This window comes from Scyliorhinus torazame, chromosome 7, assembly GCF_047496885.1.
Source record: "Scyliorhinus torazame isolate Kashiwa2021f chromosome 7, sScyTor2.1, whole genome shotgun sequence".
Classification (NCBI taxonomy): domain Eukaryota; kingdom Metazoa; phylum Chordata; class Chondrichthyes; order Carcharhiniformes; family Scyliorhinidae; genus Scyliorhinus; species Scyliorhinus torazame.
In genome coordinates, this window is record NC_092713.1 from 36,087,300 (window position 1) to 36,100,496 (window position 13,197).

Here is a 13,197-nt window from a genome sequence, read left to right on the forward strand (position 1 = left end):
ATAGAGGTATACAAAATTATGAGGGGCATAGACAGAGTGGATAGTCAGAGGCTTTTCCCCAGGGTAGAGGGGTCAATTACTAGGGGGCATAGGTTTAAGGTGAGAGGGGCAAGGTTTAGAGTAGATGTACGAGGCAAGTTTTTTACGCAGAGGGCAGTGGGTGCCTGGAACTCGCTACCGGAGGAGGTGGTGGAAGCAGGGACGATAGTGACATTTAAGGGGCATCTTGACAAATACATGAATAGGATGGGAATAGAGGGATATGGACCCAGGAAGTGTAGAAGATTGTAGTTTAGTCGGGCAGCATGGTCGGCACGGGCTTGGAGGGCCGAAGGGCCTGTTCCTGTGCTGTACATTTCTTTGTTCTTTGTTAGGTTCAGATTGAACCTTTACTTACTGCTGCTGCTGTGCACTCGACCTTGTCATTTGTCTTGTGCTAAAAAACTGGACTTGGAGTAACTTGATGCATCGGCCTGTCTCAATTTAATTTTTATTTTTTCTGGTGGAGGTCCTGTGCTAATCTTTTTGTTTTTACCTTCAGGAATTTGTTTTATTTGGAGGTAGTTTTTGTGAGGGTAGGGGGAAGAGAAGAATGAAGAGGTGCAATTTTTCATTCAGCTTATTAGCTCTAAAGAAACGCCGAAGGTGTTTTGTGAGTCAATATTATAATTGGGTTAAGGAAACATTACTCCAGTTCATAACGATTTAAATGACTGAGGATCAACATACTGCAGCACTCTTTCTGAAGGGGTACGGTTTTAATGTAAAGTACTTTGGTGCTTGCTGTCCAGATAATTAAAAACAGTTGTGTGTATTTTTACCACTTGTTACAAATATTGCATGTCATCAGTTTGTTAGAGACTTGGTATTTCAGGTCAGTGAACAGTTTTTGGGGATTCCAAAACGTAAAGAACCAAAAATTGCTTTTATTGCTATTTGCAATAAAAAACACTGATTTAACCAACCTATGTTACAGAGTGGCTTTGTCAAGTACAAGCAGAGAATCCTGGATCTACATGGCAAGCCAAGTCAGAATTAAGTTTTGAAGACTGATTCTATTTAAACTGTTAACTTGCAGTGCAACCGCTGTCGAGATTTGTAGTTTGCTTTTTATTTGAATTGGTCCAAATTTGTGACCATCCAAATAAATCTTGGGGAGTCGGGGTGCGTTGGGGGGATGGGGGATTTCATGATAAATATACTTTTTGTTTTACTACTAAAGAATTTTTACACTGTTTAAACATTTAAAAACCTTTTAGATCATTTATTAACACCAGCAGCTGGTAGAAGAAAGTATTTGCAATGGGAATCAGTTTGGTTGAAGACTGATCAGACTGAGTGCCACTGACGCCAATGCTATGGCGTTACTGCGTTTGCAAATGGAACCCTTTGATGTCACTTGGAATCACCCAATTAAACCAACTTTATTGGAGAACATACAGGGCTGCATACAGGAACCCTTTTAGTTACACCTCCTACGTAATTTCTTTATAATGACTTGGGCAAAATCGGCAGGAAGCATTTCTGTTATGTGTGGATCGGCACACTTTTTAAAATACGCTTCAGTAGCTTGTCTGATACTGACTTGAAGGATCTAAACAATGTATGTGGATACTTTATGGGCTGTATAGATTTATCCTATAAACTATTATCCAATGCAGAAATTCTGCGCACTAGACTGTATTTAAAGCATTGTGTAAGAATATGGGTGGTAACTCCTATTTTCAATAACCATAATAAAGCACATTGCCTGAGGAAATTGAATGTAATTTACCTAAAATTATTCACAACCGTTTCACTGACCTGTTATGGAGGTTTTTCTTTGAAATAGTAATACCACATTTCCAGTTAGTTGTTACCCTGATAGATTTATGTAATATTGTTTTTGTGTTAGGCTGTTTGTGCTGATACTGTGGTAAAAGCTGCTGAAGCCTGGTTTGAGCAATTGAGTAAACCTCTAGACCACAATTAACCCCTTCCTATTTTTTGTTTTCCATTGCTTTTCCAGATTTCCTGCTTATTTTATGGTATTGGAAAGCAATTGGAGACATATACTTTATTATCCACCATTCGACAGCGCTGTATGCTTACTACTATGTACTGGTGAGTGCCATATTGAACAATAGCAGTATTTGTGGGCAAGAAAGGACCAAGGGGAAACAGCCACAGACTTATGCTTTAGCCAGCAGATTATGTTAGCTGTCTTACAAGTTCAAATTAATGGGCCAATAATGAGGCAAAATCCAAATACAGTGGTTGAATTAATTAATGTTGCGGCTGTCCATTGAATTGACTTCAGAGACACTCAGTGACAACTTGGGTGATGTTCTCAACATGGCCATCGTGGAACTGAATTTGCTTTCACTTGTGTGTGTGTGTGCTTTAGACTTCTGTTAGCTGCAAAGAAAGGACTTGCGTTCATATACTGGATTTCTCAAACATCCTAAAGCACTTTACAGGCAATTAAATTATTTGTAGGTAAAGTCAAAAGCCAACTTGTGGCCTATATGAAAAAATATTTTACATGCTTTGTAATCTGAAATCTGTTTTGACAGCATATTATTTCCACATGTGCATTTCAATTTTTTCCCCTTATTTATCCCCAGACTGACGATGAGTTATCTCGATTAGATCCTTATTGGAAATCTTAAATTTGAATATGCTTTGAGTCAGAAGTCATTCAAAAGGCGTCATGATATATGTCCAACGATTGGCTGTAGATCACTGGTAGCACTCTTGCTTCTGAGTTGCAAGGTTCAAGTTCCACTTCAGGGCTTGAACACCAAAATCAAGGCTGATACACCAGCGCTGGACTGAGGGAGTACTGGATTGTTGGAAGTGCCACCTCTTAGATGGGACGTTAAACCAAGGCTCCATCTACCTGCCCGAGTGGATGTAAAATATTTCTAAGCAAGAGAGTTACCCTAGTGTCCAGCCAATACTTATCCCTCCATTACCATCTCTCAAAAAATATGGTCTTTATCATATTGCTGCTTATGGTGCACAAATTGACTAGCACATTTCCTACATTGCAGCAGTAAATACACTTCAAATTCATTGCTATAGAGTGTGTTGGGGTATCCAGTGGTCGTGAAAAGCGTAATATAAATGCAAGTTCTTTTTATTGATATTGTTAACTGATTTTCCTAATCCATGTTCCACGGTATTAGAGTGTGATAATTCCTGTAAAGGTACATCATCCTGTCTGTCTGACAGCAATGAGTTCTTATTCAGGAATTTACTGTAAACAAAACTGAGATTGAAATTCAAAATGGAAAATGCAGGAAATACTCAGCAGGCCAGGTAGTCTGTGGAGAGGGGGGAAAAAGTGAACATTTTAGGTTTTTGGCTCCTTCATCAGACCAAGGAAAAGGCTTGTGGTGAATACGGTAGTGCAGTCCATTGGCGCTGTTGTCACTAAATGAGATCACCCTATGGTTTTGGCTGGGGCAGCCCGGTAGCATTGTGGATAGCACAATTGCTTCACAGCTCCAGGGTCCCAGGTTCGATTCCGGCTTGGGTCACTGTCTGTGCGGAGTCTGCACATCCTCCCCGTGTGTGCGTGGGTTTCCTCCGGGTGCTCCGGTTTCCTCCCACAGTCCAAAGATGTGCAGGTTAGGTGGATTGGCCGTGATAAATTGCCCTTAGCGTCCAAAATTGCCGTTAGTGTTGGGTGGGGTTACTGGGATATGGGGATAGGGTGGAGGTGTTGACCTTGGGTAGGGTGCTCTTTCCAAGAGCCGGTGCAGAAAATACGGAGGCATGGGATTCAGGGTGATTTAGCAGTTTGGATCAGAAATTGGCTAGCTGGAAGAAAAATGGTGGTGGTTGATGGGAAATGTTCAGACTAGAGTCCAGTTACTAGTGGTGTACCACAAGGATCTGTTTTGGGGCCACTGCTGTTTGTAATTTTTATAAATGACCTGGAGGAGGGCGTAGAAGGATGGGTGAGTAAATTTGCAGATGACACTAAAGTCGGTGGAGTTGTGGACCGTGCGGAAGGATGTTGCAAGTTACAGAGGGACATAGATAAGCTGCAGCGCTGGGCTGAGAGGTGGCAAATGGAGTTTAATGCAGAAAAGTGTGAGGTGCTTCATTTTGGAAGGAATAACAGGAAGACTGAGTACTGGGCTAATGGTAAGATTCTTGGCAGTGTGGATGAGCAGAGAGATCTCGGTGTCCATGTACATAGATCCCTGAAAGTTGCCACCCAGGTTGAGAGGGTTGTTAAGAAGGCGTACGGTGTGTTAGCTTTTATTGGTAGAGGAATTAAGTTTCGGAGCCATGTCATGTTGCAGCTGCACAAAACTCTGGTACGGCCGCATTTGGAGTATTGCGTGCAATTCTGGTCGCCGCATTATAGGAAGGATGTGGAAGCATTGGATAGGGTGCAGAGGAGATTTACCAGAATGTTGCCGGGTATGGAGGGAAGATCTTATGAGGAAAGGCTGAGGGACTTGAGGCTGTTTTCGTTAGAGAGAAGACGGTTAAGAGGTGACTTAATTGAGGCATACAAGATGATCAGAGGATTTGATAGGGTGGACAGTGAGAGCCTTTTTCCTCGGATATTGATGTCTAGCACGAGGGGACATACCTTTAAATTGAGGGGAGATAGATATAAGACAGATGTCAGAGGTAGGTCCTTTACTCAGAGTAGTAAGGGCGTGGAATGCCCTGCCTGCAACAGTAGTGGACTCGCCAACACTAAGGGCATTCAAATGGTCATTGGATAGACATATGGACGATAAGAGAATATTGTAGATGGGCTTTAGAGTGGTTTCACAGGTCGGCGCAATGTCGAGGGCTGAAGAGCCTGTACTGCGATGTTCTGTGTTCTATGTTACCAACGCCCCCAGACTGGTGCCCTTGCATGAAGCGGCCTCCATACCCTCCCATGCCGACCCCTCCCCAGCACCCACTTCCTGATCATGGCTATATTCGCCAGTAATAGTTACTAAAATTTGGCAGCGCCAGCCCGACCTCTCCCCGACTCCGCTCGAGCATTACCTTCCTTACCCGCGGGGTCTTGCCCGCCCAAACAAAGCCAGTGATCACTTTGTTGACCCGTTTAAAAAAGGACCACGGAATGAAGATGGGGAGACACTGAAATACAAACAGGAATCTTGGGAGGACCAACATCTTCACCGTCTGCACCCTCCCAGCCAGTGACAATGGAAGGTCGTCCCATCTCCGAAAATCGTCCTTCATTTGGTCTACTAGCCCGACCAGATTTCATTTATGCAGCCGGTCCCATTCCCGCGCCACTTGAATGCCTAGGTACCTAAAGCTTCCCCCTACTAATCAAAACGGCAGCTCCCCTAATCGCCTCTCCTGTCCCCTCGCCTGGACCGCAAACATCTCCCTTTTCCCCATATTTAACTTATACCCCGAAAACCGGCCAAATTCCCCTAGAATCCTCATGATTTCTTCCATCCTCTCTATTTGGTCCGATACATACAGAAGCAGGTCGTCTGCATAGAGCGAGACCCTGTGCTCCACCCCCCCTCCCCCCCCCGACCCCCCGGACCAACCCCTTGAGGCTCTCAGACCAGTTGCCAACGGGTCTATAGCTAGCGCAAACAATTGTCCGTACGCTTGCCACAGGAGCCTGATACAGCAACCTGACCCATTCAATAAAGCCCCGCCCGAATCCAAACCGTCCCAGTACCACAGATAATCCCATTCTACCCGATCAAAAGCCTTTTCTGCATCCATTGCGATCACTACCTCCACCTCCCTACCTTCCAGGGGCATCATGATCCCGTTTAACAAACTTCTTACATTGGCCACCAACTGCCTACCCTGAACAAACCCCGTCTGGTCCTCCACAATAACGTCCGAAACACAATCCTCAATCCTGAAGGATAAAATTTTGGCCAGCAGTTTAGCATCCACATTCAACAGGGATATTGGCTTCACAGCTCCGGGTTCTTGTCCCGCTTCAGAATCAGCGAAATCGAGGCCTGTGACATAGTCGGGGCAGCACCCCTCTTTCCCTTGCCTCATTGAACATCCTCATCAACACCGGCCCCAACATCCCAGAGAACTTTTTATAAAACTGCACTAGGTACCCGTCCGGCCCCAGGGCTTTACCCAACTGCATGGTCTTCAGACCCTCCACTATCTCTTCCAACCCGATCGGGGCCCCCAGCCCATCTACCAGCTCCCCGTCTACTTTTGGGAAATTCAGCCCCTCCAAGAAGTGCCTTATCCCCTCTGGCCCCATAGGGGGTTCCGACCTGTACAGCCTACTGTAGAAACTCCTAAACGCCTTATTCACCCCTGCTGAATCTCCAACCAAGTTCCCATCTCCGTCATTTACTTACCCTATCTCCCTGGCTGCCTCCCTCTTTCTAAGCTGCTGTGCAAGCATTCTGCTCACTTTCTCTCCATACTCCTAGATCGCCCCCTCGCCTTTCTCAGCTGCTCCACCGCCCTCCCTGTGGTTAACAAGCCGAACTCCGCCTGTAGCCTCCGCCGTTCCCTTAAAGGCCCTGCCTCTGGGGTCTCCGCATACCTCCTAGCGATCTGTAGTATCTCCTTTACCAGTCGGTCCATCTCTGCCCTGTCCACCTTCTCCCTATGGGCCCGTATCGAGATCAGCTCCCCTCTGACCACCGCCTTCAGTGCTTCCCAGACCATCGCTGCCGAAATCTCCCCCGTGTCGTTGACCTGCAGGTAGTTCTGAATACATTTCTTCAGCCGCTCGCACACCCCTTCGTCAGCCAAAAGTCCCACATCTAACCTCCATTGCGGGCGCTGGTTACTGTCTTTACTAATCTGCAGGTCAACCCAGTGCGGAGCATGGTCTGAGATTGTGATCGCCGAGTACCCCGTGTCCACCACCCCTGCCAGTAAGGCCCTGCTCAAAATAAAGAAATCAATCCGTGAATACACGTTATGCATATATGAGTAGAAGGAGAACTCCTTCACCCTCGGCTGCCCAAATCTCCATGGATCCACCTCCCCCCCCTCCCCCACAATCTGCTCCATGAACCCTTTTAGTTCCTTTGCCATTGCTGGCACCCTACCCATTTTCGAGTTGACCGGTCCAAGCCAGGGTCAATAACTGTGATGAAGTCCCCTCCCATAAGCAACCTGTGCGAGTCCAGGTCCGGTATCTTCCCCAGCATCCTCTTTATAAACTCACATTATCCCAATATGGCGCATACACATTTACTAACACCACCTGCACCCCCTCCAGTTTCCCACAGACCAGAATGTACCAACCTCCCACATCCGAGATTATTCTATACACCTCAAACACCACCCGCTTATTGATCAGGATTGCAAACCCTCTAGTCTTTGAGTCTAGTCCCGAGTGAAAGACCTGACTGACCCAGCCTTTCCTCAATCTAAACTGGTCAGTTACTCTAAGGTGCGTCTCCTGCAACATTACCACGTCCGCCTTCAGTCCCCTAAGAAGCAGGGCACGGTAGCACAGTGGATAGCATTGTGGCTTCACAGCGCCAGGGTCCCAGGCTCGATTCCCTGCTGGGTCACTGTCTGTGTGGAGTCTGCACGTTCTCCCCGTGTCTGCGTGGGTTTCCTCCGGGTGCTCCGGTTTCCTCCCACAGTCCAAAGACGTGCAGGTCAGGTGGATTGGCCATGCTAAATTTCCCTTAGTGTCCAAAAAGGTTAGGAGGGGTTATTGGGTTACGGGGATAGGGTGGAAGTGAAGGCTTAAGTGGGTCGGTGCAGACTCGATGGGCCGAGTGGCCTCCTTCTGCACTGTATGTCCTATGTTCTATCTCATGAATGAAGCGCGAACACACGTGCCCTCTTGACTGGCCCATTTAACCCTCGAACATTCCAGGTGATCAGCCTAGTTGGGGGGGCTTATTTCCCCCCCCCCCCCCCCCCCCCCCGCCCCCCCCCGCCCCTCGCCGATCAGCCATCCCCTTTTTTGGGGGCCCGCCTCCACCGGTCCGCCCTCAGGCAGCCTCCGCCCCCAACCTGCTCTCTGTCCCTTAGCCCAAGAGAACACTACTTTCCACTGTACCTCGGTACACGTGACAATAAACCAATCCAAGCCTTGTCAGTACCACTACTGACCAAGCTGGCTCAATCCTGAAGGACATTGCTGCAAGACTGGGTTTGCAATAGGCTATGATAGAATCAAGACCAAGGAATGTCCTATGTTCTGACCCCTTTGTCCTATGTTCTAACCCCTTCGATATTTGAATTTCCCGTGACTGACCTGAAGGATCTCGTTGCGAGATTAAGTTTTAAGACTTTTCCTGCATTAAACAATATAATGGCAACATTGTCGAAACACTATTCATTAGGAAAGATCCCTCATTTAACGTTTGAATGATTGAAAGCTTCGCTACACAGTTTCTTAAATGGACACTTAGGGCGGATTCTCCATTTTGCCGGCGCCCGGGGGTTTCCTGATGGCGTGGGTCTGCCCTACAATGGGAAACCCTATTGACCGGCCGGCGTAACGGAGAATCCCACCGGCGTGTCGGGGCTGAAATGTGGTGCGGCGGGGCGGAGAATCCAGCCCTTAATCTTCCAGAAACCAGACCAAAGCTGTTCCCAGCTCCCAAGGGTTTATTAGAACAAACAAAGAACAAAGAAATGTACAGCACAGGAACAGGCCCTTCGGCCCTCCAAGCCCGTGCCGACCATGCTGCCCGACTAAACTACAATCTTCTACACTTCCTGGGTCCGTATCCTTCTATTCCCATCCTATTCATGTATTTGTCAAGATGCCCCTTAATGTCCCTGTCGTCCCTGCTTCCACTACCTCCTCCGGTATCGAGTTCCAGGCACCCACTACCCTCTGCGTAAAAAAACTTGCCTCGTACATCTACTCTAAACCTTGCCCCTCTCACCTTAAACCTATGCCCCCTAGTAATTGACCCCTCTACCCTGGGGAAAAGCCTCTGACTATCCACTCTGTCTATGCCCCTCATAATTTTGTATACCTCTATCAGGTCTCTCCTCAACCTCCTTCGTTCCAGTGAAAACAAACCGAGTTTATTCAATCGCTCCTCATAGCTAATGCCCTCCATACCAGGCAACATTCTGGTAAATCTCTTCTGCACCCTCTCTAAAGCCTCCACATCCTTCTGGTAGTGTGGCGACCAGAATTGAACACTATACTCCAAGTGTGGCATAACTAAGGTTCTATACAGCTGCAACATGACTTGCCAATTCTTATACTCAATGCCCCGGCCAATGAAGGCAAGCATGCCGTATGCCTTCTTGACTACCTTCTCCACCTGTGTTGCCCCTTTCAATGACCTGTGGACCTGTACTCCTAGATCTCTTTGACTTTCAATACTCTTGAGGGTTCTACCATTCACTGTATATTCCCTACCTGCATGAGACCTTCCAAAATGCATTACCTCACATTTGTCCGGATTAAACTCCATCTGCCATCTCTCCGCCCAAGTCTCCAGACAATCTAAATCCTGCTGTATCCTCCGACAGTCCTCATCGCTATCCGCAATTCCACCAACCTTTGTGTCGTCTGCAAACTTACTAATCAGACCAGTTACATTTTCCTCCAAATCATTTATATATACTACAAAGAGCAAAGGTCCCAGCACTGATCCCTGTGGAACACCACTGGTCACAGCCCTCCAATTAGAAAAGCATCCCTCCATTGCTACTCTCTGTCTTCTATGGCCTAGCCAGTTCTGTATCCACCTTGCCAGCTCACCCCTGATCCCGTGTGACTTCACCTTTTGTACTAGTCTACCATGAGGGACCTTGTCAAAGGCCTTACTGAAGTCCATATAGACAACATCTACTGCCCTACCTGCATCAATCATCTTAGTGACCTCCTCGAAAAACTCTATCAAGTTAGTGAGACACGACCTCCCCTTCACAAAACCGTGCTGCCTCTCACTAATACGTCCATTTGCTTCCAAATGGGAGTAGATCCTGTCTCGAAGAATTCTCTCCAGTAATTTCCCTACCACTGAAGTAAGGCTCACCGGCCTGTAGTTCCCGGGATTATCCTTGCTACCCTTCTTAAACAGAGGAACAACATTGGCTATTCTCCAGTCCTCCGGGACATCCCCTGAAGACAGCGAGGATCCAAAGATTTCTGTCAAGGCCTCAGCAATTTCCTCTCCAGCCTCCTTCAGTATTCTGGGGTAGATCCCATCAGGCCCTGGGGACTTATCTACCTTAATATTTTTTAAGACACCCAACACCTCGTCTTTTTGGATCACAATGTGACCCAGGCTATCTACACCCCCTTCTCCAGACTCAACATCTACCAATTCCTTCTCTTTGGTGAATACTGATTTAGTACCTCGCCCATTTCCTCTGGCTCCACACATAGATTCCCTTGCCTATCCTTCAGTCGGCCAACCCTTACCCTGGCTACCCTCTTGCTTTTTATGTACGTGTAAAAAGCCTTGGGATTTTCCTTAACCCTATTTGCCAATGACTTTTCGTGACCCCTTCTAGCCCTCCTGACTCCTTGCTTAAGTTCCTTCCTACTTTCCTTATATTCCACGCAGGCTTCGTCTGTTCCCAGCCTTTTAGCCCTGACAAATGCCTCCTTTTTCTTTTTGACGAGGCCTACAATATCACTCGTCATCCAAGGTTCCCGAAAATTGCCGTATTTATCTTTCTTCCTCACAGGAACATGCCGGTCCTGTATTCCTTTCAACTGCCACTTGAAAGCCTCCCACATGTCAGATATTGATTTGCCCTCAAACATCCGCCCCCAATCTATGTTCTTCAGTTCCCGCCTAATATTGTTATAATTAGCCTTCCCCCAATTTAGCACATTCATCCTCGGACCACTCTTATCCTTGTCCACCAGTACTTTAAAACTTACTGAATTGTGGTCACTGTTACTGAAATGCTCCCCTACTGAAACATCTACCACCTGGCCGGGCTCATTCCCCAATACCAGGTCCAGTACCGCCCCTTCCCTAGTTGGACTGTCTACATATTGTTTTAAGAAGCCCTCCTGGATGCTCCTTACAAACTCCGCCCTGTCTAAGCCCCTGGCACTAAGTGAGTCCCAGTCAATATTGGGGAAGTTGAAGTCTCCCATCACCACAACCCTGTTGTTTTTACTCTTTTCCAAAATCTGTCTACCTATCTGCTCCTCTATCTCCCGCTGGCTGTTGGGAGGCCTGTAGTATACCCCCAACATTGTGACTGCACCCTTCTTATTCCTGATCTCTACCCATATAGCCTCACTGCCCTCTGAGGTGTCCTCTCGCAGTACAGCTGTGATATTCTCCCGAACAAGTAGCGCAACTCCGCCTCCCCTTTTACATCCCCCTCTATCCCACCTGAAACATCTAAATCCTGGAACGTTTAGCTGCCAATCCTGCCCTTCCCTCAACCAGGTCTCTGTAATGGCAACAACATCATAGTTCCAAGTACTAATCCAAGCTCTAAGTTCATCTGCCTTACCCGTAATGCTCCTTGCATTAAAACATATGCACTTCAGGCCACCAGATCCGCTGTGTTCAGCAACTTCTCCCCGTCTGCTCTGCCTCAGAGCCACACTGTCCCTATTCCCTAGTTCTCCCTCAATGCTCTCACCTTCTGACCTATTGCTCCCGTGCCCACCCCCCTGCCATACTAGTTTAAACCCTCCTGTGTGACACTAGCAAACCTCGCGGCCAGGATATTTATGCCTCTCCGGTTTAGATGCAACCCGTCCTTCTTATACAGGTCACACCTGCCCCGGAAGAGCTCCCAGTGGTCCAGATAATGGAAACCCTCCCTCCTACACCAGCTGTTTAGCCACGTGTTTATCTGCTCTATCTTCCTATTTCTAGCCTCACTGGCACGTGGCACAGGGAGTAATCCCGAGATTACAACCCTCGAGGTCCTGTCTTTTAACTTTCTGCCTAGCTCCCTGAACTCCTGCTGCAGGACCTCATGCCCCTTCCTGCCTATGTCGTTAGTACCAATATGTACAACGACCTCTGCCTGTTTGCCCTCCCCCTTCAGGATTCCCTCTACCCGTTCGGAGACATCCTGGACCCTGGCACCAGGGAGGCAACATACCATCCTGGAGTCTCTTTCACGTCCACAGAAGCGCCTATCTGTGCCCCTGACTATAGAGTCCCCTATTACTATTACTCTTCTGCGCTTTGACCCTCCCTTCTGAACATCAGAGCCAGCCGTGGTGCCACTGCTCTGGCTGCTGCTGTTTTCCCCTGATAGGCTATCTCCCCCGACAGTATCCAAAGGGGTATATCTGTTCGAGAGGGGGACAACCACAGGGGATTCCTGCACTGACTGCCTGCCCTTTCTGGTGGTCACCCATTTCTCTGCCTTCACCTTGGGTGTGACCACATTTACATAACTGCGATCTATGATGCTTTCCGCCACCTGCATGCTCCTAAGTGCATCCAATTGCTGCTCCAACCGAACCATGCGGTCTGTGAGGAGCTCCAGTTGGGTGCACTTTCTGCAGATGAAACCATCCGGGACGCTGGAAGCCTCCCGGACCTGCCACATCTCACAGTAAGAGCACAGCACCCCTCTAACTGACATTGCGTCAATTAATTAAAATTAAAATTTGTCGTTTTAAAAAAATATTTTAAAACAAATTTCAAAGTTACTGTCAACTATCTGTTTCCTAGCACTAGATTTCTAATAGAAATGCGATAGCTAACTATAATACTCTCCGATCTCTGGCTTAGATATCCCTCTAAATTATAATTAAGTTATTATGTTTAATTAGTTACCAAATACTCAAATTTTTTTTTAATTAAAAAAAAAAAATTTTTTTTAATTAAATTAAATTAAAATGTTATCATATTAAACAAAATCATACAAAACAATTAACCAGAGTTACACAATAAAAGAACAAGACTACAAGCAAAAGCACATAACTCCAAAAAACTAAAGTAAACCCTCTTAACAACTGACAGTGACTAACTCCTTAAAAAAGAAAATTAATGGCTGCCATCTTAGGTAGAACCCTTCTACCGATCCTCTAATAGTGGACTTAACCTTCTCCAAATGTAAAAAGGACATGAGGTCACCCAACCAAGCCGAGGCACTTGGTGGAGTATGAGACTTCCACCAAAGCAAAACCCGTCTCCAGGCTATTAACGAGACGAGGACATCCGCCTTGAGCACCGGCGAGTCTGTTACCCCATAAAATGGCCACCATGGGCATGGATCCAAATCAACATTAAAGAAAGAGGTCCGAAAGCTGACGAACTTGGGACAAGATCAGAACATATGAGTGTG

At 46.9% G+C, this 13,197-nt stretch overlaps 1 protein-coding gene and 1 long non-coding RNA gene across 10 annotated transcripts in view; one reads left to right on the forward strand and one right to left on the reverse strand.

The window, feature by feature from the left end:
• The window catches only part of LOC140426148 (uncharacterized), a 165,656-nt gene that overhangs the window by 96,537 nt on the left and 55,922 nt on the right, over positions 1–13,197 (reverse strand). The window lies entirely within an intron of this gene.
• tlcd4a (TLC domain containing 4a) overlaps positions 1–13,197 on the forward strand; it is a 99,582-nt gene that overhangs the window by 50,539 nt on the left and 35,846 nt on the right. For all 9 annotated transcript variants that reach the window (XM_072510561.1, XM_072510553.1, XM_072510554.1 and 6 more), the window contains one exon: positions 2,009–2,103. In XM_072510561.1, coding sequence (XP_072366662.1) covers positions 2,009–2,103 — 95 coding nt within the window. The remainder of the gene's footprint in view (positions 1–2,008; positions 2,104–13,197) is intronic.